The sequence below is a fragment of the Coregonus lavaretus genome, assembly GCF_964263955.1.
Source record: "Coregonus lavaretus genome assembly, chromosome: 2".
Taxonomy (NCBI): Eukaryota; Metazoa; Chordata; class Actinopteri; order Salmoniformes; family Salmonidae; genus Coregonus; species Coregonus lavaretus.
Window position 1 is genome coordinate 59,529,738 of NC_139989.1, and position 27,535 is coordinate 59,557,272.

At 44.6% G+C, this 27,535-nt stretch overlaps 1 protein-coding gene across 4 annotated transcripts; it reads right to left on the bottom strand.

Moving 5' to 3' along the window:
* Window positions 1–916: 916 nt before the first annotated feature.
* Window positions 917–27,310, bottom strand: LOC311137518 (ethanolamine-phosphate cytidylyltransferase-like; the record flags this gene model as incomplete). Of its 4 annotated transcripts, none has more annotated exons than XM_084172048.1 (13): window positions 917–1,031; window positions 1,989–2,077; window positions 2,510–2,575; window positions 5,156–5,221; window positions 5,461–5,538; window positions 8,286–8,368; window positions 9,506–9,644; window positions 10,638–10,673; window positions 11,279–11,363; window positions 12,796–12,862; window positions 13,410–13,571; window positions 15,954–16,042; window positions 27,189–27,310. In XM_084172048.1, the coding sequence occupies 13 exons, from the start codon at window positions 27,308–27,310 to the stop codon at window positions 917–919; spliced, it is 1,197 nt and encodes a 398-aa protein (XP_084028174.1). The 4 variants fall into 4 exon arrangements, with proteins under 4 accessions (XP_084028174.1, XP_084028173.1, XP_084028172.1 ...); XM_084172047.1 differs by having other exon boundaries at window positions 9,506–9,638; window positions 10,632–10,673; XM_084172046.1 differs by having other exon boundaries at window positions 10,632–10,673.
* Window positions 27,311–27,535: the final 225 nt, after the last annotated feature.

Genomic DNA, 27,535 nt, shown 5'->3' on the forward strand with positions numbered 1-27,535 from the left:
GTTTTATAAAGGTCAATCAACCACAAGAAAAATAACTTCCGGTATGAGAATTACTTGGAAAACAAATATTAGTCTGGCCTTAACTTACGCAGCCAGACTTATTTAGAGACACACCTGTCTGGTTCCACAAGTCTAGGCTGGGACTTCTGGTTCCCTGTCTGGCTGGTTATAACTGACTATGTTGGGCCTTCTGGTTCCTTGTCTGGTTATAACTCAGTGACTTTGTTGGGCCTTCTGGTTCCTTGTCTGGTTATAACTCAGTGACTTTGTTGGGCCTTCTGGTTCCTTGTCTGGTTATAACTCAGTAACTTTGTTGGGCCTTCTGGTTCCTTGTCTGGTTATAACTCAGTGACTATGTTGGGCCTTCTGGTTCCTTGTCTGGTTATAACTCAGTGACTATGTTGGGCCTTCTGGTTCCTTGTCTGGTTATAACTCAGTGACTATGTTGGGCCTTCTGGTTCCTTGTCTGGTTATAACTCAGTGATTATGTTGGGCCTTCTGGTTCCTTGTCTGGTTATAACTCAGTGAGGGAAGGGTAGATAGTGAGAGATCTATACTGTTTGGGTGGTCCGTCAAACCATAAGAAATAAAGGACATGTAAATGCATACATCCTGTATTAAGACAAAGAAAACATCCTCACCTAACACATTACCATGTCGAACCTACAACAGAACTCCCATTGTAAGAATACTGCATGTTGTAAACAAAGGCATGCTGTCTGTCGGGGCCGGCTGTTGGTAAGGACAGTGTGTGACCTGGAGGGTGTTGGTTGGGAGTTGGAACACAGGGGAGGTGGGTTGACTGTGCTGCATTGGTGGTGGGGGTTAGATGTATTGGGTTTAGTCAGTCTCAGATTGACCCTGTGGGTGGGCAATGGTTCCTCGGTGTTGGGAGTGCTCCTTCGGGCCTGTCGTCCTACAGCACAGCCTGGGCTCTCTCCTTGCTCTTCTCCTCCTCTCGCCTCTTCATGGCCTGGATCATAGCCATCTCTTTGGCCTCTTTCTTCTGGTTCCTGGCCTCGAACAGCAGCCTGCATCACAGGGGACACAGAGGGGAGGTTTCAATAGTATGCAGAGGGCTATTAGTTAAAACCATCATAGTAAAGCATGGCATATTTACACTTCTGTGATTTCGAGTATAGTATAATTTTAATGTCTTGGTAGAGCGTGATTCTTGCAACGCCAGGATAGTGGGTTCGATTCCTGGGACCACCTGTACGTAACATTTATGCACGCATGACTGTAAGTCGCTTTGGATAAAGATTCTGCTAAATGGCATACATTATTACTATATCTAAAGTGGGAGCTGAAGACGCACACCCAAAACGCTGTGCAGGTTCAGACAAATGGTTCATACACTTACAAAGTAGAGAAAGGTTACTGGGAGTAATATAGTATGTGACTTTCTTGACTTTTCCCCAATATTATCATGATGACGTGACCTTAGCATCATTGAAGCTACAGAGATTTTATCATGATGACGTGACCTTAGCATCATTGAAACTACAGAGATATTATCATGATGACGTGACCTTAGCATCATTGAAACTACAGAGATTTTATCATGATGACGTGACCTTAGCATCATTGAAACTACAGAGATATTATCATGATGACGTGACCTTAGCATCATTGAAACTACAGAGATATTATCATGATGACGTGACCTTAGCATCATTGAAACTACATAGATATTATCATGATGACGTGACCTTAGCATCATTTAAACTACAGAGATATTATCATGATGACGTGACCTTAGCATCATTGAAACTACAGAGATATTATCATGATGACGTGACCTTAGCATCATTGAAACTACAGAGATATTATCATGATGACGTGACCTTAGCGTCATTGAAACTACAGCGATATTATCATGATGACATGACCTTAGCATCATTGAAACTACAGAGATATTTCAGTTCTCTAATCTCTCTAGCTGGCTACAGGACATACCAGGTTGTCTCACTTCTTCCTGCCCTTACCTGTTTTTGATGATCCTCTGAACAATGTCATCAGTGGTGAGGCTGTTCATACTGTCCACAGTGTGCAGTATTCCTTTCCTCCTGGGCTCCTGCATTTAGAGAAACACAGCCCACACTTAAACATTCACTTAGACATTGCACGCTTTGGATAAAAGTGTTTGCTAAATGGCATATATTATTACATATTATACTGTATATTATATTAGTCTTCCAAATTCATTGTAACCACTATGTAACCAAGTAACAAATACTTTTTAAATTAATAAGTTCATCCCTCTGTTTTTCTGCGAGATTGCCTTGATGGGAAAATTAAGCTCCACGATAAATTTTTCAAATTTTTTAGTTAACTAAGTGATAGCCATTATCCCCTTTGATTTTCTACCAGTCATAGACTTCCCTTTCAAAGAGCACCTTATACCAAGTCCCCATGGCCTTATAGTTTTTTATCAATTGGAGTGCACCAGCACATTGTTTTTTAGTAACAGAGAGTTATGTGTCAAAAAACTACGCAGGGTACTTACGGCATAGGGGTCAGACCCGTCTTTGTCAGGATGCACCTCTGTCTTCCCATGACACACAAGGTCCACCTGCAGAGGCAGACCATGCAGGATGAGACCCAACACTAACCCACTGTAGATATCATGCAGGATGAGACCCAACACTAACCCACTGTAGATGGACCATGCAGGATGAGACCCAACACTAACCCACTGTAGATGGACCATGCAGGGTGAGACCCAACACTAACCCACTGTAGATACCATGCAGGGTGAGACCCAACACTAACCCACTGTAGATGGACCATGCAGGGTGAGACCCAACACTAACCCACTGTAGATGGACCATGCAGGGTGAGACCCAACACTAACCCACTGTAGATACCATGCAGGGTGAGACCCAACACTAACCCACGGTAGATGGACCATGCAGGGTGAGACCCAACACTAACCCACTGTAGATGGACCATGCAGGGTGAGACCCAACACTAACCCACTGTAGATACCATGCAGGGTGAGACCCAACACTAACCCACTGTAGATGGACCATGCAGGGTGAGACCCAACACTAACCCACTGTAGATACCATGCAGGGTGAGACCCAACACTAACCCACTGTAGATACCATGCAAGGTGAGACCCAACACGAACCCACTGTAGATGGATCATGTAGGGTGAGACCCAACACTAACCCACTGTAGATAATATGCAGGGTGAGATCCAAACTAACCCACTGTAGGTGGACCATGTAGGGTGAGACTCAACACTAACCCACTGTAGATAATATGCAGGGTGAGATCCAAACTACCCCACTGTAGGTGGACCATGTAGGGTGAGACTCAACACTAACCCACTCTAGGTGGACCATGAAGGGTGAGACCCAACACTAACCCACTGTAGATAATATGCAGGGTGAGATCCAAACTACCTCACTGTAGGTGGACCATGTAGGGTGAGACTCAACACTAACCCACTGTAGATGGACCATGTAGGGTGAGACTCAACACTAACCCACTGTAGATGGACCATGTAGGATGAGACCCAACACTAACCCACTGTAGATGGACCATGCAGGGTGAGACCCAACACTAACCCACTGTAGATACCATGCAGGGTGAGACCCAACACTAACCCACTGTAGATACAATGCAGGGTGAGACCTAACACTAACCCACTGTTGATACCATGCAGGATAAGACCCAACACTAACCCACTGTAGATACCATGCAGGGTGAGACCCAACACTAACCCACTGTAGATACCATGCAGGGTGAGACCCAACACTAACCCACTGTAGATACCATGCAGGGTGAGACCCAACACTAACCCACTGTAGATACCATGCAGGGTGAGACCCAACACTAACCCACTGTAGATACCATGCAGGGTGAGACCCAACACTAACCCACTGTAGATACCATGCAGGGTGAGACCCAACACTAACCCACTGTAGATACCATGCAGGGTGAGACCCAACACTAACCCACTGTTGATACCATGCAGGGTGAGACCCAACACTAACCCACTGTAGATACCATGCAGTGTGAAAACCAACACTAACCCACTGTAGATACCATGCAGGGTGAGACCCAACACTAACCCACTGTAGATACCATGCAGGGTGAGACCCAACACTAACCCACTGTAGATACCATGCAGGGTGAGACCCAACACTAACCCACTGTAGATACCATGCAGGGTGAAACCCAACACTAACCCACTGTAGATACCATGCAGGGTGAGACCCAACACTAACCCACTGTTGATACCATGCAGGGTGAGACCCAACACTAACCCACTGTAGATACCATGCAGTGTGAAAACCAACACTAACCCACTGTAGATACCATGCAGGGTGAGACCCAACACTAACCCACTGTAGATACCATGCAGGGTGAGACCCAACACTAACCCACTGTAGATACCATGCAGGGTGAGACCCAACACTAACCCACTGTAGATACCATGCAGGGTGAAACCCAACACTAACCCACTGTAGATACCATGCAGGGTGAGACCCAACACTAACCCACTGTAGATACCATGCAGGGTGAGACCCAACACTAACCCACTGTAGATACCATGCAGGGTGAGACCCAACACTAACCCACCGTAGATACCATGCAGGGTGAAACCCAACACTAACCCACTGTAGATACCATGCAGGGTGAGACCCAACACTAACCCACTGTAGATACCATGCAGGGTGAGACCCAACACTAACCCACCGTAGATACCATGCAGGGTGAAACCCAACACTAACCCACTGTAGATACCATGCAGGGTGAGACCCAACACTAACCCACTGTAGATACCATGCAGGGTGAGACCCAACACTAACCCACTGTAGATACCATGCAGGGTGAGACCCAACACTAACCCACCGTAGATACCATGTAGGATGAGACCCAACACTAACCCACCGTAGATACCATGCAGGGTGAGACCCAACACTAACCCACCGTAGATACCATGCAGGGTGAGACCTAACACTAACCCACTGTAGATACCATGCAGGGTGAAAACCAACACTAACCCACTGTAGATACCATGCAGGGTGAAAACCAACACTAACCCACTGTAGTTACCAATGGAGTGTCCACAAACGTTAGCATGCTCAGCCTGGTTCAAATGGCTCTGCAGAACAAGTGTAGTGTCTTGAGCCCTTACCTTGAAGTGGTCCAGTAAGTCTCTTGTAACTGCATAGGGCGCACCGATCACCACCTCAGAGACATACTGCAGACAGCGACAGAACAGAACACGTTAGATTCATCCACTCATCACTTCTGCTCATTATTTTACTTTAACTGGGAGTCCCATTGAGACCAAGGTCTCTTTCACAAGGGAGCCCTGCATACACACTATTTACAAAACAACTCTTATGAAAGAGATGTACAGTATCTCTTATGAAAGAGATGTACAGTATCTCTTATGAAAGAGATGTACAGTATCTGTTATGAGGAGAGCGAACTTACTCGACAGGCCAGCACACTGAGTGTTCTCTCATGGACATTCATGATTGGGTAATTCTTCCCTTTGTAGCGATTCACCTCCTGAAAAATACACACAAAATCCCAAAGTAAGAATAAGATTAAGCAAATCTCCACTATTAAGGCCAGGACTTAATTTGACTGTGGGTTGGTTATAGGCATTGCGGTTTTAAAGGCAATTTCAGATTAAGCTGACATATGCAGCGTTTACCGTGAATGGGATCGCCGTGAACGTGGGAACATTGCCTTTGAAATCCGAAATGCCCATAACCTGCTTTCAGATTAAAGGCCCATTTTTTTAAATCAGTGTTATTTCCTGATAGTTTCTGGTTGAAAATACAATCTGTTTGCATGGGCGGGGGTTTCGGCTTGGCTGGTGACATCACCAGGCGGTAAATTGGTTAATAGACCAATAACAAAGAGATTTCCAAACCTCTCTGCCAATAACAGCTTGTTTTAAGTTTCCCCTCCCCACTAGACAGTCCTTACAAAATTCTTGCTTGAGAAATAGTTTTTTGCTAAAAAGCTATTTTTTACTATTTTTATTACAGTAAGGTACTTAATTGTTACCCCACTATAACATGTGGCTTGTCTGACTCACCTGGTCAAAGTGTAACCCCACTATAACATGTGGCTTGTCTGACTCACCTGGTCAAAGTGTAACCCCACTATAACATGTGGCTTGTCTGACTCACCTGGTCAAAGTGTAACCCCACTATAACATGTGGCTTGTCTGACTCACCTGGTCAAAGTGTAACCCCACTATAACATGTGGCTTGTCTGACTCACCTGGTCAAAGTGTAACCCCACTATAACATGTGGCTTGTCTGACTCACCTGGTCAAAGTGTAACCCCACTATAACATGTGGCTTGTCTGACTCACCTGGTCAAAGTGTAACCCCACTATAACATGTGGCTTGTCTGACTCACCTGGTCAAAGTGTAACCCCACTATAACATATGGCTTGTCTGACTCACCTGGTCAAAGTGTAACCCCACTATAACATGTGGCTTGTCTGACTCACCTGGTCAAAGTGTAACCCCACTATAACATGTGGCTTGTCTGACTCACCTGGTCAAAGTGTAACCCCACTATAACATGTGGCTTGTCTGACTCACCTGGTCAAAGTGTAACCCCACTATAACATTTGGCTTGTCTGACTCACCTGGTCAAAGTGTAACCCCACTATAACATGTGGCTTGTCTGACTCACCTGGTCAAAGTGTAACCCCACTATAACATGTGGCTTGTCTGACTCACCGGGTCAAAGTGTAACCCCACTATAACATGTGGCTTGTCTGACTCACCTGGTCAAAGTGTAACCCCACTATAACATTTGGCTTGTCTGACTCACCTGGTCAAAGTGTAACCCCACTATAACATTTGGCTTGTCTGACTCACCTGGTCAAAGTGTAACCCCACTATAACATATGGCTTGTCTGACTCACCTGGTCAAAGTGTAACCCCACTATAACATGTGGCTTGTCTGACTCACCTGGTCAAAGTGTAACCCCACTATAACATATGGCTTGTCTGACTCACCTGGTCAAAGTGTAACCCCACTATAACATTTGGCTTGTCTGACTCACCTGGTCAAAGTGTAACCCCACTATAACATATGGCTTGTCTGACTCACCTGGTCAAAGTGTAACCCCACTATAACATGTGGCTTGTCTGACTCACCTGGTCAAAGTGTAACCCCACTATAACATGTGGCTTGTCTGACTCACCTGGTCAAAGTGTAACCCCACTATAACATGTGGCTTGTCTGACTCACCTGGTCAAAGTGTAACCCCACTATAACATGTGGCTTGTCTGACTCACCTGGTCAAAGTGTAACCCCACTATAACATGTGGCTTGTCTGACTCACCTGGTCAAAGTGTAACCCCACTATAACATGTGGCTTGTCTGACTCACCTGGTCAAAGTGTAACCCCACTATAACATGTGGCTTGTCTGACTCACCTGGTCAAAGTGTAACCCCACTATAACATGTGGCTTGTCTGACTCACCTGGTCAAAGTGTAACCCCACTATAACATGTGGCTTGTCTGACTCACCTGGTCAAAGTGTAACCCCACTATAACATGTGGCTTGTCTGACTCACCTGGTCAAAGTGTAACCCCACTATAACATGTGGCTTGTCTGACTCACCTGGTCAAAGTGTAACCCCACTATAACATGTGGCTTGTCTGACTCACCTGGTCAAAGTGTAACCCCACTATAACATGTGGCTTGTCTGACTCACCTGGTCAAAGTGTAACCCCACTATAACATGTGGCTTGTCTGACTCACCTGGTCAAAGTGTAACCCCACTATAACATTTGGCTTGTCTGACTCACCTGGTCAAAGTGTAACCCCACTATAACATGTGGCTTGTCTGACTCACCTGGTCAAAATGTAACCCCACTATAACATTTGGCTTGTCTGACTCACCTGGTCAAAGTGTAACCCCACTATAACATGTGGCTTGTCTGACTCACCTGGTCAAAGTGTAACCCCACTATAACATGTGGCTTGTCTGACTCACCTGGTCAAAGTGTAACCACACTATAACATGTGGCTTGTCTGACTCACCTGGTCAAAGTGTAACCCCACTATAACATATGGCTTGTCTGACTCACCTGGTCAAAGTGTAACCCCACTATAACATGTGGCTTGTCTGACTCACCTGGTCAAAATGTAACCCCACTATAACATTTGGCTTGTCTGACTCACCTGGTCAAAGTGTAACCCCACTATAACATGTGGCTTGTCTGACTCACCTGGTCAAAGTGTAACCCCACTATAACATGTGGCTTGTCTGACTCACCTGGTCAAAGTGTAACCCCACTATAACATATGGCTTGTCTGAGAGCTTGGAAACTGCCTCCAGGAAGTCCACATGGCCGATATCTGAGAAGACAGTGGTCAAGGCTGACAACAACAACAACAACAACTATAGTATCTATGAACTAGGCCTCTGAGCCCAGTCTATAATATCAAACCTCTCCACATACTGTAGATGACTGGGCCCAGGTGTTTTAGCTGACCACAGGACCAGCTAGTTATAGAAAAATAGAACATCTAAATCACATAATTGTAGTGCAGCTAGGTAGCATTAGGGGTGTTTGTCTTTCTATGGCCCAGTTTTTCTTGGTCAGGTCACATGGTCAGAAAATAAAAACTCCTTGCCCTAACATGGTAGATATGAGTGTATAGTGTCACCTGACATTGATGTATCCTGCCGTCAGAGAAGGCCTTAGTTACAAGTGGCGGCAGGTAGCTTAGTGGGGGCGGCAGGTAGCTTAGTGGTTAAGAGCGTTGTGCCAGTAACCGAAAGGTCGCTGGTTCTAATCCCCAAGCCGACTAGGTGAAAAATCTGTCAATGTGCCCTTGAGCAAGGCACTTAACCCTAATTGCTCCTGTAAGTCGCTCTGGATAAGAGCGTCTGCTAAGTGACAAAAAAAAAAAAAAAAAAAAGTCTAACCATTCTTATGTGCGTGTAACTGCCAAAATAAAGGAAACACTTGAGTAAATGAGGGATACAAAGTATATTTCCACGAGTGGTCACTGAATGGTAATGAGCATGAAAATGATGTAAACCACATGCCATGGCCGTCTCAGTCACCAGATCTCAACCCAATTTAACACTTATGGGAGATTCTGGAGCGGCGCCTGAGACAGTGTTTTCCACCGCCATAAACAAAACAACAAATGATGGAATTTCTTGTGGAAGAATGGTGTCGCATACCTCTAATAGAGTTCCAGACACTTGTAGAATGTATGCCAAGGCACATTGAAGCTGTTATGGCTCGTGGTGGCCCAACACCCTATTAAGACACTTTATGTTGGTGTTTCCTTTATTTTGGCAGTTACCTGTATCAACTCACATCATATTATAGACATGGTCAGGAAAAGCTCCTGGCCGTAGACATGGTAGATATGAGGAGGCTGCTGAAGGGAGTAAAAGCTGGAATGCAATGAATGGAATGATATCAAACACATGCAAGTGAAAGTAGTGCATTCATGGAGCCACCAGACAGAGGATACGGAAGAGGTCGAAGGCTCCAGCCACATAGATGATGGTGTCCCCAGGCTGAGGCTCCTGTCCTGAGGCAAACTGGATGATCTTCTGGGACGTCTGGAGGAACTGGGACACCCCCGTCCATGGACTATGGCCCTTCGGACCCTGCAACACCCATAATGCACAAAGAGCACAAATAAATACATTGTAACACTTGACAAACCACGACTAAATGTTAATTCCAAGCCAGCAATGAATGATATCATTACACTGAGTAATAGATGATGATAGTATGATATTCAATACAGAGGCTATACAGCTGGAACCTCTGAGGGAGTTCTTGAGCCAAATGTATTGTCCATAAATGAGTTCATTGGGCAGAAAGGGAACACCACACCACGCCAGTATGTGGCAGCTTGACTTATTCAAATCCTATAGCATTTGGTATTCAAAGTTGGTATTCAATATTCACTATGGTAATTTCTCATAGGAGAAGATGATCACACTTCGCCACCCAGTGGCCAAATGAGTAAAACACCATCTGAGATCCCTCTTTTTGGACATCCAGTAGCCAGTCAGTCAGCACTCTGAGGTATATCTCAACGTCCGTCAGAGCCCCCAACACATTTATTAAACACTGGCCAAATACATGTATTTTTCTCTCTCTTTTAACGTTTGAAAAATACAACCCTTGTTGCGTAACGGTGATCATTCTAAAGTACTATTCTCTTTCCCACCCCCATTTAGAATCCAAACGTTGTTAAAATGTAGATCCTATGGTCAGTTTCTGTATTCAGAGGGAACAGAGGTGGTAGTTGTTACCAACTGGCCCGGCCCACAGTTTTGATTATCATAAGGGCACCACAATAACGCCTTTTGTTTCAGAGAGTGTTGGCGAGAGTTGGGGGGGGGGGTACTAAATTTGTGTCAGAGAAGAGTCTACCCAGGATTTGGACACATAGTAGACCATTACAAAGCGGTTGCTATGGTCAAGTGCACTCTGATTTTTAAAGGGCTGTTCGTCATTTAAATGATCAAAAACAGCTGTACATATCACAGAGTGAGCCTTTGTGGAATTTTTTAAGATATCACTTGGCACCAGCCAAACATTTCTTAAAGTTGTACTTGTATGAGAGTAGACATGGGACCTACCTTCCCAAAGTTGTCTGTGTGCTGTTGATAGTCTGAATGGCCCTGAGGGGGACACAGGAGAGAAAACAGGCATGAGTTCATCTATTATTCAACTGTAACAATAGGAGCTAAGAGACATGACAGATACTGTAGGAGCAAATCATAACTTCTACATTTTCACTTAGTGATGCATTGATGTCAATAGGAGACTAAGTGGAAATTCAACTGAAGTGGAAGAAGAACTCCTGGTCCTATTGTAGCCTATAAGGGTTTGCTATACTCACTATGGTAACCAATGAGGGGTTGCTATACTCACTATGGTAACCAATGAGGGGTTGCTATACTCACTATGGTAACATATGAGGGGTTGCTATACTCACTATGGTAGCCTATGAGGGGTTGCTATACTCACTATGGTAGTCTATGAGGTGTTGCTATACTCACTATGTTAACCAATGAGGGGTTGCTATACTCACAATGGTAACTAATGAGGGGTTGCTATACTCACTATGGTAACCAATGAGGGGTTGCTATACTCACTATGGTAACTAATGAGGGGTTGCTATACTCACTATGGTAGCCTTTGAGGGGTTGCTATACTCACTATGGTAACTAATGAGGGGTTGCTATACTCACTATGGTAGCCTTTGAGGGGTTGCTATACTCACTATGTTGCTGTGGTGTGCTTTGGTCATCAGGAGCATACGACCAACCAGGTCTGTGGTAGAAACTCCCTGGGTTCGCTTGCACTCCCTGGAACAACACCAGGCCATGACACAAAATTGTACAATTGTAGACAGAGCATAACAACATCAATAATAATATAATAATACAAGAATGTATTAAATCAATATATAATATAGTGAACAAAAATATAAAGGCAACATGCAACAATTTCAAAGATTTTACTGAGTTACAGTTCATATAAGAAAATCTGTCAATTGAAATAACTTAATTACGCCCTAAGCTATGGGTTTCACATGGCTGGGAATACAGATATGCATCTGTTGGTCACAGATACCATAGAAAAAAGTAGGGGTGTGAATCAGAAAACCAGTCAGTATCTGGAGTGACCACCATTTGCCTTATGCGGCTGTTGATTGTGGCCTGTGGAATGTTGTCCCACTCCTCTTCAATGGCTTTGCGAAGTTGCTGGATATTGTCGGGAACTGGAACACGCTGTCGTACACGTCGATCCAGAGCATCCCAAACATGCTCAATGGGTGACATGTCTGGTGAGTATGCAGTATGCAGAACTGGGACATTTTCAGCTTTCAGGAATTGTGTACAGATCCTTGCGACATGGGGCTGTGCATTATCATGCTGAAACATGAGGTGATGGCGTCGGATGAATGGCACGACAATGGACCTCAGGATCTCGTCACGGTATTGCTGTTCATTCAAATTGCCATCATTAAAATGCAATTGTGTTCATTGTCTGTAGCTTATGCCTGTCCATACCATAACCCCACCGCCACCATAGGGCACTCTGTTCACAATGTTGTCATCAGCAAACCGCTCGCCCACACGACGTCATACACATGGTCTGCGGTTGTGAGGCCGGTTGGACGTACTGCCACATTTTCTAAAACAACATTGGAGGAGGCTTATGGTAGAGAAATTAACATTCAATTCTTTGGCAACAAGTCTGGTGGACATTCCCGCAGTCAGGCGTCACTACAGACCCCCTGGTTCGATTCCAGGCTGTATCACAACCGGCCGTGATTGGGAGTCCCATAGGGCGGCCCAGCGTCGTCCGGGTTTGGCCGGTGTAGGCCGTCATTGTAAATAAGAATTTGTTCTTAACTGACTTGCCTAGTTAAAAAATATAAAAAATATAAAAAATATTGCACGCTCCCTCAAAACTTGAGACATCTGTGGCATTGTGTTGTGTGACAAAACTGCACATTTTAGAGTGGCCTTTTATTGTCCCCAGCACAAGGTGCACCTGTGTAATGATCATGCTTTTTAATCAGCTTCTTGATATTCCACACCTGTCAGGTAGATGGAATATCTTGGCAAAGGAGAAATGCTCACTAACAGGGATGTAAAACGTATACGCTTTTTTGTGTGTATGGAACATTTCTGGGATCTTTTATTTACATGTTGCGTTTATATTTTGGTTCAGTGTATATTATTAATGACAGCTTTAGTTCAAGGTTCATTCCAGCTTGAGTCACCTCACCTGTACCTCCCTGACCTCTTCACCTCTTCGTATGTGTCCTTCCCATCCACTGTTAGTGTGATGTCATCTGAAATCACACATTCAACATGTCTGCTATACTCTGATCAAGGTGACAGACATGAGATACTTTATAGCAGGTCAAGGGGCAAGATAGAACCATTAGATATTGGTAATACACAAAACATGATATTACCCCCCAAAATATTCAAATTAAATAAAATAAAAGTGTATTGGCAGCGTACACAGTTTAGCAGATGTTACTATGTTACTGTGTTACTATGTTCGCCATGTTACCAGCTCCTAACTTTCAGTGTTTCTAGAGAAAGAGAGTTAAAATCAAACTTTATTTAAAGTGCATTTAAATCGCAACACACTTCACATTAAAACAATACAATGAAAATAAGTAAAGTTCTACTCTGTCATTGCTGAGTTCTACTCTACACTATGTGGTATTACAGTAAATTCAAATGTTCTGTTTCAGTGCTTCAGCAAACCTATCAAAGACATGGGGGGGGGGGATGTTCCACTCTTTCTGAGTGGACTATCCTGGTTAAATAAAGATGAACTGAATATTCAGAACCGGCCCACCCATTCAAACATCTCAGCAAACTCACCTCCGTGCACACAGAAGTCACTGGAGTACTTGTCCAGGGTCTCCAGTGTGGTGACGTAGGGCGCTCCCTCCACTATCTCATCCACCCACTTGATGGCTCGCACCATCTTGTATCGTTCAGCCTGGGTGAAGACCGGGGGACCCTTGTGCTGTGAGATCTCACCTACAGGGTGAGGAGGTATTATTACTAATGGTCATTGATATTCATCAAAGCACACCAACCACCAGATGCTAATAGCTTTAGAGAGTGTTTACACTTGGCATTAAAGGGATAGTTCATGTTTGAGTATTTTGTTCATTAGAACACTGTTAACACGATCCCCCAAAAAGTGTGCATATCAGCAGTCAAGTTTTCACGATAGAGCACATTCAGTACAGATAAAAAGCTGTGATGATGATGCCTTTTGATCATGATGAAATTAGTTGAGTGAACTATCCCTTTAACAAGCGTCCTGTGGTCAGTTTCCGGTCCACATTCAGATCCATATGTCTGGACATTCACAGCTGATGGTAAGAGACACATTTTATGACCATGTTTACTATAGACGAGCCATGAACAGATAGTGATCTGAACATCTTGATCGGTTAAAAGTATACTCAGCGAGACGTTGCAACGAACAGCACCGCAGATATTGAGATGAACGCGATGCAAGACTTTGCTCTCACACTTTGCTCTGCAAGACTTTGCTCTGTGCACCGGTGTGCTTCACACTGCTACAACGCGGTAGCTACGGAACCAAAACAGCGGACAAGTTTAGCCTCACAATTCAACGCTCTTAGTGGTTGCATAAATTGACCCCCCCCACAGCTGATTCAAATAATCAAAGCTTGATGATGAGTTGATTATCTGAATCAGCTGTGTAGCGCTAGGGCAAAAAACTAAACGTGCACCCAGGGGCGGGCCTCGGACCGAGTTTGGGAAACCCTGCCATACTGCATGCGCTGTAGCCAACTGTCATGTTGTTGTCAACCATTGGTATGACAAGGTACAAAGAAAAGAGTAGGCTAGAGCACCAAAAGACTGGACCACCAGGCTGCTACAGTAGATAGTGTGATGGACTCAAACAATGAAAACATGCGTACAACATAGGGATATACTGTATGACCGCCAAGACTTGGTTGACTGTGAACTTGTTTCAATAAAGTGAAATAATCCCAGAACTGTTTGTGTTGTCTGCCAAGTTAACCCCTATGCTCATTGGCATGCCTGGCCATAGAAGTTGGCAAGACAGCACAAACAGATCTGGGTCCAGGCTAGAAATGATCCATGTGGGTCTGAAAACAAACAATGGCTTTAGAGTCTGTGTATATTGTTTTGCAAAGTCATCAAAACTGGACGCGACAATGACCTTGTCTGTTATAAACCTAAGGGGGGGAGAGAAAGAGAGGGGGGGGGGGGACAGGGGAGGTAGAGATACATTACTAACTGTATAATAGTTTTACACTGAGTGTACAGTACGTTCTCCACACTGGAGCACTGTAACGATAATCCATTATCACGCCTCTCTCTCTCCTCTCTGTGTGATAGAGAGGTTATAGCCTACTATCTATGTGTTCCTTTGTCCCTGACAGACCACAGCGTGTGAGGCTCTATTGTTTGAGTTAAGCCATGTAGTTCTAGGTTATCGTAAACACTAACATGGCGCCCGTCGCACAGTGTGTCTGTCGGTCACAGTGCCTTAGTGTGCCATGGGAGGCACTGATGTGTTGTGTCCCATCCACTGTTTGGGTCCCTGTGTTACTACTGTCACAACAGCCACAAGATCTTACAGCACACAGGTGGCTGGTGTTCATTAGGAAACACAATGAAAAACACTTTGCAACGGAACAAGAACAAGTCCAGGTAGTCCATCCTTGTTTCAGTCCGTTTTTATTTCATTTGGTGCCTAATGAACACAATCCTGGTTCCTGGTGGTGATGACGTTATTAAAGCAGTGGGAGGCTGGCAGCCAGACACCTCCCCATGTCAGGGTGAAGGGTTTGGGAGCGAAGGAGGAAAGGGATAGGGTCTGGCTGGGAGATGCTTTGTGTGTGTGTGTGTGTGTGTGTGTGTGTGTGTGTGTGTGTGTTTGGGGGGTGTTGGCTCTGTGTTGAGGTGATGCAGGTCAGGTCTGGTTGGGGTCTTGGTTGGGGTGAGAGATATAATGGGGGACTGGTAGTGGCAGTTGAGGGCTGAAAGGATGAGGTCACTATGCTGGGTCTGTGAGTCTGAGGGGATTGGGAGAGTGGAGGTTATTCCATGGAGGTCAGGGTCACATTCATTAGGGCCCACAACGGAAATTAAGAATTCTTATTGGATGAGGTAACTAATGGTTTTGGTCCAGGTAACTCCTCCCTGTTTCCATCCATTTTCTTACGTTCAGTGCTTAATGAATACAACCACTGGTGTGATGGAGGCTCCCCTGTTGCATGCTGGGACTAGAACCCCAACCCTGGTGTGATGGAGGCTCTCCTGTCGCAGGCTGGGACTGGAACTCCAACCCTGGTGTGATGGAGGCTCCCCTGTTGCATGCTGGGACTGGAACCCCAGGCCTGAAGCTCTTACCGTCTGTGTGTACTCCAACGATGAGGTAATCTCCCATGGCCTTGGCCTGCCGCAGCTGGTTGGAGTGACCATAATGGACCATGTCATAGCTAGAGGAGGGATAACAAAGCAACAGTTAATACTAGGGAGAATGGAGGGGAGATTGTCAACAGAAACTGTTCACCACAGAAGCTGTCAACAATTCAAATTAAAGTTGATTGATTACGTGCACATGGTACTGTGAAATGCTTTCTTGCTTTCTCTCCTCAACAACATTAGACAACCACACCATTAGAGAGAAATACAGAAATCAAGGGGAAAGAACTAGCCAGGGTCCTGTTCGGTAGGGCACACTGTAGCAAGATGTTTTACAACAGATGTGTTGTTATCAGGACAGGTTCAGGTTAGGGTTCACCTCCCAGTTACAAAACATGTTCTCCCTACTGGACAGGACCCTGGTGTTGCTGCTTCAGAACTGATTATGTACAGTGGGGAAAAAAAGTATTTAGTCAGCCACCAATTGTGCAAGTTCTCCCACTTAAAAAGATGAGAGAGGCCTGTAATTTTCATCATAGGTACACGTCAACTATGACAGACAAATTGAGAAAAAAAATCCAGAAGATCACATTGTAGGATTTTTTATGAATTTATTTGCAAATTATGATGGAAAATAAGTATTTGGTCACCTACAAACAAGCAAGATTTCTGGCTCTCACAGACCTGTAACTTATTCCTTAAGAGGCTCCTCTGTCCTCCACTAGTTACCTGTATTAATGGCACCTGTTTGAACTTGTTATCAGTATAAAAGACACCTGTCCACAACCTCAAACAGTCACACTCCAAACTCCACTATGGCCAAGACTAAAGAGCTGTCAAAGGACACCAGAAACAAAATTGTAGACCTGCACCAGGCTGGGCAGACTGAATCTGCAATAGGTAAGCAGCTTGGTTTGAAGAAATCAACTGTGGGAGCAATTATTAGGAAATGGAAGACATACAAGACCACTGATAATCTCCCTCGATCTGGGGCTCCACGCAAGATCTCACCCCGTGGGGTCAAAATGATCACAAGAACGGTGAGCAAAAATCCCAGAACCACACGGGGGGACCTAGTGAATGACCTGCAGAGAGCTGGGACCAAAGTAACAAAGCCTACCATCAGTAACACACTACGCCGCCAGGGACTCAAATCCTGCAGTGCCAGACGTGTCCCCCTGCTTAAGCCAGTACATGTCCAGACCCGTCTGAAGTTTGCTAGAGTGCATTTGGATGATCCAGAAGAGGATTGGGAGAATGTCATATGGTCAGATGAAACCAAAGTATAACTTTTTGGTAAAAACTCAACTCGTCGTGTTTGGAGGACAAAGAATGCTGAGTTGCATCCAAAGAACACCATACCTACTGTGAAGCATGGGGGTGGAAACATCATGCTTTGGGGCTGTTTTTCTGCAAAGGGACCAGGACGACTGATCCGTGTAAAGGAAAGAATGAATGGGGCCATGTATCGTGAGATTTTGAGTGAAAACCTCCTTCCATCAGCAAGGGCATTGAAGATGAAACGTGGCTGGGTCTTTCAGCATGACAATGATCCCAAACACACCGCCCGGGCAACGAAGGAGTGGCTTCGTAAGAAGCATTTCAAGGTCCTGGAGTGGCCTAGCCAGTCTCCAGATCTCAACCCCATAGAAAATCTTTGGAGGGAGTTGAAAGTCCGTGTTGCCCAGCGACAGCCCCAAAACATCACTGCTCTAGAGGAGATCTGCATGGAGGAATGGGCCAAAATACCAGCAACAGTGGGTGAAAACCTTGTGAAGACTTACAGAAAACGTTTGACCTGTGTCATTGCCAACAAAAGATATATAACAAAGTATTGAGAAACTTTTGTTATTGACCAAATACTTATTTTCCACCATAATTTGCAAATAAATTCATTAAAAATCCTACAATGTGATTTTCTGGATTTTTTTTCTCATTTTGTCTGTCATAGTTGACGTGTACCTATGATGAAAATTACAGGCCTCTCTCATCTTTTTAAGTGGGAGAACTTGCACAATTGGTGGCTGACTAAATACTTTTTTTCCCCACTGTATGTGGATCCATCTTTTTTTTAAAATTATTATTATTTATATCACATCCAGCATGTGTTATATTATTAGATGATGCAATGACAATAAAAAACAACTGTATCAACCAGTCACAAACATGTCTTAGAATTCATATGGTCAGTTTCCAAAATGCAGATTAAGCCTATTCCTGGACTTAAAAAACACTTTCCCACTGAGGATGTGTTGTAATATAGGAGTAGGCTTAATCTGGTTCCGGGAAACCTGTCCATAATGTACATTTTAGACCATCAGAGTAACAAAGTCAGAGAAACAGATTTACTACATCCATAGTAGTCATGGAGATCTGTAGCTAATTTGATTTTAGGCCAGATTGGGACTCAGCTTGGTACAAGGTAATCTAGCAAGTTGATGACTAAAAGATGGACATTAGCATTAGCCTGCTATCACTCAAACTGCTGACATGACAGGCCATACAGTGGTTTGGTGTCTGTTCCGGCTCCTCACTCACTCAGTGGTGTTTGAGGTACAGGTACAGTGAGAATTAGCACAGCAAGTGGTAATGCTATACTGTAGGCCCCCTGATGTATGGATTGATTAAGCCTTTAGAACAGCTACATAAGACATTATACCATCTGTCATAAACATTATGAACCATGGTATACGATACAATGAAGCTTGTCATAATGGGTACTATAGATGACAGGACGTTGTTGTCCTGTGACCTTTTGGATTTATGACTTTCCCCATTCCATTCCCTAGGCCCGGCAGGGGTATTAAAATCTTACCCTACAAGGTCCGGAGCCTGCTGGTTTTCTGTTATACATGATTATTATTTCGCCACCTGGAGTCCCAGGTCTAAATCAGTCCCTGGTTGGAGGGGGGAAAGTTGAAGTTGATTTGAATTTGAGGGCCCTAGGCTATAACTTCCCTTATGTGGAAATGGCATCAAACCTCCTCAGTAGCATGTTATAGCGGAACTGGAATAGCACATTTGTAGTCATGTAGCCTGTGTTATAGAGGCACTTGACATACATGCACATTGCCTACAGTAAAATATTACAGAGAAAGTTGAAACCTGGAGTATTCTTATCGCCAGTGTATTGTGTCAATAAAATGTGTGTTAATGGTTAATGGCCATCATTGTAAATAACAATTTGTTCTTAACTGACTTTCCTAGTTAAATAAAGTCTAAATAAATTGTACATCTAGTAATTTGACAGATCATAAAAGTGGATAACAGCAGTCATAAACCATTTACAACTACTTTACATGACGTGCTTGCTATCGCTGCTATAAAATGTCATCAAATTAGAGATGTCACGCTTTAGAGATGTCCAGCCCAGAGCAGTAAGAGAATCTCATGTTGCTAAGGAGCCTACCTGTCTAAGGGGTAGGGTAGTGATGACACAGTGAACGCCTGAACCATGGTGTGCTGTGGTCGTATCACTATACACTGCACAGCCTGCTCTTGTTGCTACTTTGTACTGCCCTTAAGTGAACTTTCAAGATGGAGCACTTAATGTTATCACCTTTTTTTTAATCAGCTTTCTTTCCCACGTGGCTGTTCTTAAAAGCGTTATCAACGGTACCGAATGTTAAATGAACGCGTTGTGTGGCGCGACCAAAAGGACATTGTTTTGTGTGTGATGACTGAACAGCATTAGCAGTTTCCTTCACGCTGTCTGTTAGAGCTGTGGATAGGAATACACCTTTATTCTAAATGGGGGGTATAATGTGACTACTGAGTGTAGCTGGTCAGGCCAGAAGTTAAGTGTGTGTGTGTGTGTGTGTGTGTGTGTGTGTGTGTGTGTGTGTGTGTGTGTGTGTGTGTGTGTGTGTGTGTGTGTGTGTGTGTGTGTGTGTGTGTGCACCTGCGTTTGTGTGTAAGGAGACTGAGACAAAGGACTAATGGTTACATAAAAGACTATGCTTGTGAGGGATGCCCTGCCGTCCTGGGCTTGGTGTCCATGTCTGTCTGTCTGCCTGCCTTCCTGTCTGTCTGTCTGCCTGCTTGCCTGCCCTTGGACAGTGTAACCCAGGAACGCTAGGTGGCTTGCAAGGTGGTCTGGCCTGGGGTGATGCTGTTCCTGTTGTTTTTTTTTAGCAGGGGAGGAATCACCAGAGGATCACAGGCCGTAATGAAATATTAAGTAGTGTGGCAAGGTCAGCTAGCAGACAGACACCCAAATAGCACCAGAGCTGTTTGACAATAACACCAGCTAGGTCCTAGTAGGGAATGGTATAGTGGTATAGAGATAGCACAGAAAGGAGTGCACAGATAAATAGATAAATGATAGATAAACAGAATCACTATAATAAGGTAAACAGGATCAAATAGATCAAAATAATAATAAAGGATAACTATAAGCATGTAAAGATAGATCCTTTTAAGTCTACACCATGTCACGTGATGACAAAGTACACTTACTCTATGTTTTTTTAACTGACATATTTTCCTAATATACAATCTTTAAGTGTTCGTGCACTTACTGTAAGTTTAAATTGATCGATTGAGCATCAATGTCTAAAATCAATCATGTACTCAATTTTGGAGCAATCATGTCGTTAAGGGGATCCTTTAATTGTTTTGTGACAGTGTAATTACAGAGCAGAGAGCACTACCAGAGGCAGTGGACAGACAACTGAAAAGCACAAGCCAAACAAAAGAAGTCCCAAGACCATCTAATTTCCATTACTGGCTGAGACCCCCTAGTCTGGCTGATACCAGTCCTAAGGACTTCAGAGTCTGGCTGATACCAGTCCTAATGACTTCAGAGTCTGGCTGATACCAGTCCTAATGACTTCAGAGTCTGGCTGATACCAGTCCTAATGACTTCAGAGTCTGGCTGATACCAGTCCTAATGACTTCAGAGTCTGGCTGATACCAGTCCTAAGGACTTCAGAGTCTGGCTGATACCAGTCCTAATGACTTCAGAGTCTGGCTGATACCAGTCCTCCAGACTTCAGAATCTGGCTGATACCAGTCCTAATGACTTCAGAGTCTGGCTGATACCAGTCCTAATGACTTCAGAGTCTGGCTGATACCAGTCCTCCTGACTTCAGAGTCTGGCTGATACCAGTCCTAATGACTTCAGAGTCTGGCTGATAACAGTCCTCCTGACTTCAGAGTCTGGCTGATACCAGTCCTAATGACTTCACAGTCTGGCTGATACCAGTCCTCCTGACTTCAGAGTCTGGCTGATACCAGTCCTAATGACTTCACAGTCTGGCTGATACCAGTCCTCCTGACTTCAGTGTCTGGGAGGCTGTTTGATGTTGTCTGCACCAAGTGTCGATAATGAACGGGACTGTGCCTTTACTGGTTGGTTGTCCTCTGTGTCTCTCTCACTCAAACACGGACAGCCACTCAGAGCCTCTGAGTGTCTTCCCCTTGCTTAACAACTGTTGGGTTTTCAAATCCAAACAATGAGACCCCAATCAATATGCCTACTCTGAGACGGATTGAATATGCAATTATAACGACTGGCTTTCCAGACCATTGGGGCACAGCTCGCTGTGTACAACGTGGGTCTGCAAATCAGCCAGGCCTCCAGCAAGACAGCCCAAACATTTGTTCTCATTCTTTATTCTTATTGGTCAAATCTTTACTTGATGCCTGTGTCTAATGGTTTCTCGAATTTACCACAAATACTTCATATAGAAAGGCTTGTTCCTATGCTATCTCTCTCATAAAGATAATCTATGGTGTCATTACATCTGTTAGGATTATTACTACTGGGGATTTACTGACAGACATCACCACAGAACGACTCTTCCCCTGACAGAGGTTATTACTACTGGGGATTTACTGACAGACATCACCACAGAACGACTCTTCCCCTGACAGAGGTTATTACTACTGGGGATTTACTGACAGACATCACCTCAGAACGACTCTTCCCCTGACAGAGGTTATTACTACTGGGGATTTACTGACAGACATCACCTCAGAACGACTCTTCCCCTGACAGAGGTTATTACTACTGGGGATTTACAGACAGACATCACCTCAGAACGACTCTTCCCCTGACAGAGGTTATTACTACTGGGGATTTACTGACAGACATCACCTCAGAATGACTCCTCCCCTGACAGAGGTTATTACTACTGGGGATTTACAGACAGACATCACCTCAGAATGACTCTTCCCCTGACAGAGGTTATTACTACTGGGGATTTACAGACAGACATCACCTCAGAATGACTCTTCCCCTGACAGAGGTTATTACTACTGGGGATTTACAGACAGACATCACCTCAGAATGACTCTTCCCCTGACAGAGGTTATTACTACTGGGGATTTACTGACAGACATCACCTCAGAACGACTCTTCCCCTGACAGAGGTTATTACTACTGGGGATTTACTGACAGACATCACCTCAGAACGACTCTTCCCCTGACAGAGGTTATTACTACTGGGGATTTACTGACAGACATCACCTCAGAACGACTCTTCCCCTGACAGAGGTTATTACTACTGGGGATTTACAGACAGACATCACCTCAGAACGACTCTTCCCCTGACAGAGGTTATTACTACTGGGGATTTACAGACAGACATCACCTCAGAATGACTCCTCCCCTGACAGAGGTTATTACTACTGGGGATTTACTGACAGACATCACCTCAGAATGACTCCTCCCCTGACTGAGATTAAAAACTGCATGTTTATAGGCTGTGTTCTGGGTCGTCTTCATTAGGGCACACACGTTTTCAAACACTTTGCATCGGTAAACGAAAATGAGCATCCAGGTAGGCCCTTCCTGTTTCAGTAGGTTTATTTCCTTCTGTTTGTTGCCTAATGAACACAACCCGGCCTGGCAGCAGCTATGTGAAAGCCTGAGTGAGGAGTGTCAGTGGACTTTAGCGCTCAGTTGATGATGTTGCTAACTTTGACCCTGGCTACCTTCTGTCACTGGAAACCAATTAAGAACAGAATGTCTCCAACTTCAACCCTAAAGGCAGGACAGTGTCCGGATTAGGGTTGCAAAATAAATTCCCTGATTTTCCAGAGATCCTGTTTGAATTCCGGATTTCCTGCTTATTCCATCCTGATTCCGTGAATTGTCCAACAGGGATTTCGTGAAAACCAGCGAATTTATTGAAAGTTCACTGACTTTTTCAACCCTAGCTAGTCCGGATAGATAGTCGAACAGATAAGGTCTCACTGACACTGATTTTTATTTAATTTTTTTAATTCTTAGACAATCTGACAAGTGACACTCCTACAATCGATAGTTTAGCAGATTTAGGGCTAGATTCAATCAGATCCAAGCGTTAACTCGTTAACCTGCATAGCTGATGTTTTGGCGGTGTCTGAGGTGTAACTGCATTAGAGCTGTCAAAGCAGAGTGGCTGCTCGTGTGATCATTGTCACAACTGTCCCACTCGCATTAGAAGTTCAGAACGAGTAAGTGTAGGCTGTATAGAAATAATTACACTCAAATTGAAAATCACAAAACAAAGTAATGAGGATTTCTATCAGCCTAATAGAGGTGTAGATTACAGATCACATTCCAGTGTTCAAACTTGTAAACAAGGCTGCATGGGATTTCTCTTAATGTGACTCCATGCAGCCAATGGCAATGTCCGCTTTAGGTAAAATGCCACTTGTTGGTTTGACAGCTCTAACGCAGTTCCACTTCTATCACCGCCAAAACAACCGCTATGCGGGTGTTGGCTAGGGCGGATTTGATAGAATCTAGCGTAATGTCTCACTGACAGACAAAAAAATTATAATCATTTCCTGAGTCAATCTGTCCAGTGCCACTCCTAGGGCCTACTACAGCTGATACTGACGGTGCTAGATGTCAACAAGAATATGGTGATGCTGCTGAACTGTATGGCCAAACAATGTACTGTATTTAGTGAGGACAGACGAGTGAGTCCGCAGGGTATGAACTTTCATGGACATGGCAGGTGTGGGCCGAGGGGTTACTGAAATGATCTCTGTTGACACTGGCTCTCTTTGGGAACTCACCCCACCGATTAATATTCTGGAATCCGAAACATTCTGCAACATTCCATCAAACCACTGCTAGGCGGCTGCACCAGAATGACTGGAATTCTCCCAGAGAAAGCTGGCGTAATCCTGGTCTTCACGCGCATGAATTCAAAGGGTGTTTTTTTCCTACTTCCCCGACGTGGGTCAGGTACATGTCCTGTAGCTTCTGACTCTGGCCCAGGGGGAGAGTATGTGTGACGGTGTTTCTCATGGCAGAAATGCTCAACAATGTCAGTGTTTAGTTTACACACATTACCACTACATTTTGAAACAAACTCTGACCACTGAACAATGGCGGGCTTGTTTGTGTCATAAGCAGGTTACAACACAGAGGAGGAGGGTGTTGTGGTCTAAACACCTACAGTACAATACAGTGGGTGTCAGGGAGGTGGAGCGAGTGATAGTGCAGGCCTATGGGGCGCTGTTTGTAACATGCTGTATTTTGTGAAAAATATTAATTCCGTGCAACAAAATGCAAACATGCAAAGAAATATAGCATGCAACAAACGCCCTTGTTCCTGGAGAGAGGGACAGATGTTGAAGACTTCGGAGTGCTGACTCTGTACTCTGAAGTGTGTTGGAAGGAATGTGAACTGTTGACACCGGGTATTATCTCAGAGGTCCCCCTTCCTGTCTTGAGTTACCTGACTTTTACCTTACTTTCTGCCCCAGCACATGAGAATGGGTGATTGTGTCTCCATATATGTGAGTGTTATGGTAGCAGAACCAATTGCCAAATTGCCAATCAATAAGTCAATACATTCATTCAGTCCTGGTATAGGTGTATTTCACATGGGATCATTCCATTTGGAATAAAATAGTATTAATTCTGCTATTCTAATATTGACGATAAAGGCCAAGCCTACTCATATTTTAAATATAGCCTATATGGGTTTGGCATGGCCATCTCCTTAAGGCTACATGTTGCCATGACATGCATGCTTGGGGGGTTGTGGTATTTAGGTGGTATTCAGTGCATTGTGTACAGGAATCTATCTGTAATTCTAGATCAAATATCCGAAATCCACAGCAAAAGAAGTAGAGTTAAGTTGTACACTCGTACAATAGTGTGCACCTGCAGCCCGCAATTCGGGGCGTTCCTGCAAATGGGCATTCCTACATCTGCAGGAACGCCCCCCCTCAAGCATCCCATTGGTTACTTCATGAACATCTCCCCATTGAGCATCCCATTCGTTCGTGCATGAAGGCCCCCCCTCGAGCACCCTATTGGTTCCTGCATGAATGGGCAAAACCGTGTGCTAGTTAACTAGCTAGTTAGCGACACCGTGTGCTAGCTTGCTAGTTAGCTAGCACACGGTGTCGCCCCCGCCTGCTATGTACCAGAGAAACAAACGTGCTCAGCAGGTGGGGGCGAAGGACACTATCTACCGGTCGTCCCCGCCTCCTGCTAGCACAGCAGACGGGAAGCTAGTGCGACACTGTGTACTAGCTAGCTTGATATACTGAACAAAAATGTAAAGTGTTGGTCCCATGTTGCATGAGCTGAAATAAAAGATCCCTGAATTTTTTCATACGCACAAAAAGCTTATTTCTCTCAAATGTTATACACAAATTGGTTTACATCCTGTTAGTGAACATTTCTCCTTTGCCAAGATAATCTACCCACCTGACAGGTGTGGCATTTCAAGAAGCTGATTAAACAGCATGATCATTAAACTCTAAAATGTGCCACAGATGTCTCAAGTTTTGAGGGAGCGTGCAATTGGCATGCTGACTGCAGGAATGTTCACCAGAGTTGTTGCCAGAGAAATTAATGTTCATTTCTCTACCATAAGCCGCCTCCAATGTGGTTTTAGAGAATTTGTTAGTATGTCCAACCGGCCTCACCACCGCAGACCACGTGTAACCACGCCAGCCCAGGACCTCCTCATCCGGCTTCTTCACCTGCGGGATCATCTGAGACCAGTCACCCGGACAGCTGATGAAACTGAGGAGTATTTCTGTCTGTAATAAAGCCCTTTTGTGGGGAAAAACTCATTCTGATTGGCTGGGCCTGGCTCCCGAGTGGGTGGGCCTGTCTCTTATGCCATCCCAGGCCCACCCATGGCTGTGCCCCTGCGCAGTCATGTGAAATCCATAGATTAGGGCCTAATTTATTTATTTCAATTGACTGATTTCCTTATATGTAACTGTTGGTGAAACTCAGGAAAATCGAGGAAATTGTTGCATGTTTGTTCAGTATAGTTAGCGACATCGTGTGCTAGCTAGCTTGCTAGTTAGCTAGCATACGGTGTCGCCCCCGTTTCCCGCCTGCTGTGTACCGGAGTCCTCTTTAGGACTAGCTGGCTAAGCTAGCACACAGTGTCCTTCGCTCCCACCTGCCGAACACCTGCCCAACACCTGCCCTCGCCGTCGTTAACAGAACTGCGGGAAAACAGTGCCCGACAGTCGAGGGGTGAAGGACACTGTCTACCAGTGTACGGCTAACTAGCTACCATTGTCTCCCCCACCCCTTCTTCTGTGGCGTTTATCGTTGGCTGGCATCCAACCTTATTGTGCATTAACGCCACCAACTGTACTAGAGCACCCCACACCTCCCGCTTGTCCCTAACTTAAAAATGGACCAATAGAAGTATAAAGAGGGGTTCCTGCAGATGCAGGAATGCCCACATGCAGGAACACCCCGAATTGCCGGCCACAATTGCACCCTTCTCCACTTGTATGCACACCATGCGTGCATGCAGTTTGCCTAGGCTACGGTCGCCGTGCATAGCCTACCCTATCGCTCGAATAACATGCAAAGTGAATACCCTGTTGGCATGTTGACATTAATGAGAGTAAGACTGGAAGGTAAACACACCTGGCATGAGCCTATTGAAACACCTTTCTGTTTTGACAGGCGGGATGCCGATAGAATGGAAATAGCATGCGCTGCTGTTTATGGCAGTATTTCTAAGAAGTGCATTGGCTATGAACAGTTCACTGGACATCAGATGAATGGCGAAATTATGTTACGTTTCCCCCTCATTAAAATATGCAATCTTTGAAATAGACCTACCTACTATATTTTTTTATAAGTTGGGCCGTTTCATAGCGGTGGGCACCCCTCAAATTTATGAGAATAATTCCTTTAATTGTCGGCGTATGCATGCTCAGGGCAACAATGTAGCAACACAGGCCTTATATGTAGCTGTCTCTGTAATGCTATACTGTATCACTCACCACCCGTCGCACCACACCCGGATAGTTCGTCTTCTCTTCTCCGGACTGCAAGCTGTAGCGCCGAGGTTCGTCCCTGCATCTTTCCCTGTTGTGTTCATTTGGTGATGTCCGTTCTTGATCATTTTGTGCACGAAAAGACTATGATGATATTATATATGATATTTCAACGTAGCCTATATCCTAGACAAGCAACCCCTAATAATAGCACGAACGAAGACACAAATATGCCTGAACCGTTCGATTTTATGTATAGGCTTTATCTAATGTATGTCCCTTTGCAGGATAACCGGTTTCTGCATAGAAGTGACGCCTGAGCAGCAGCACGGTGGGACAACGCCTCCTATCCC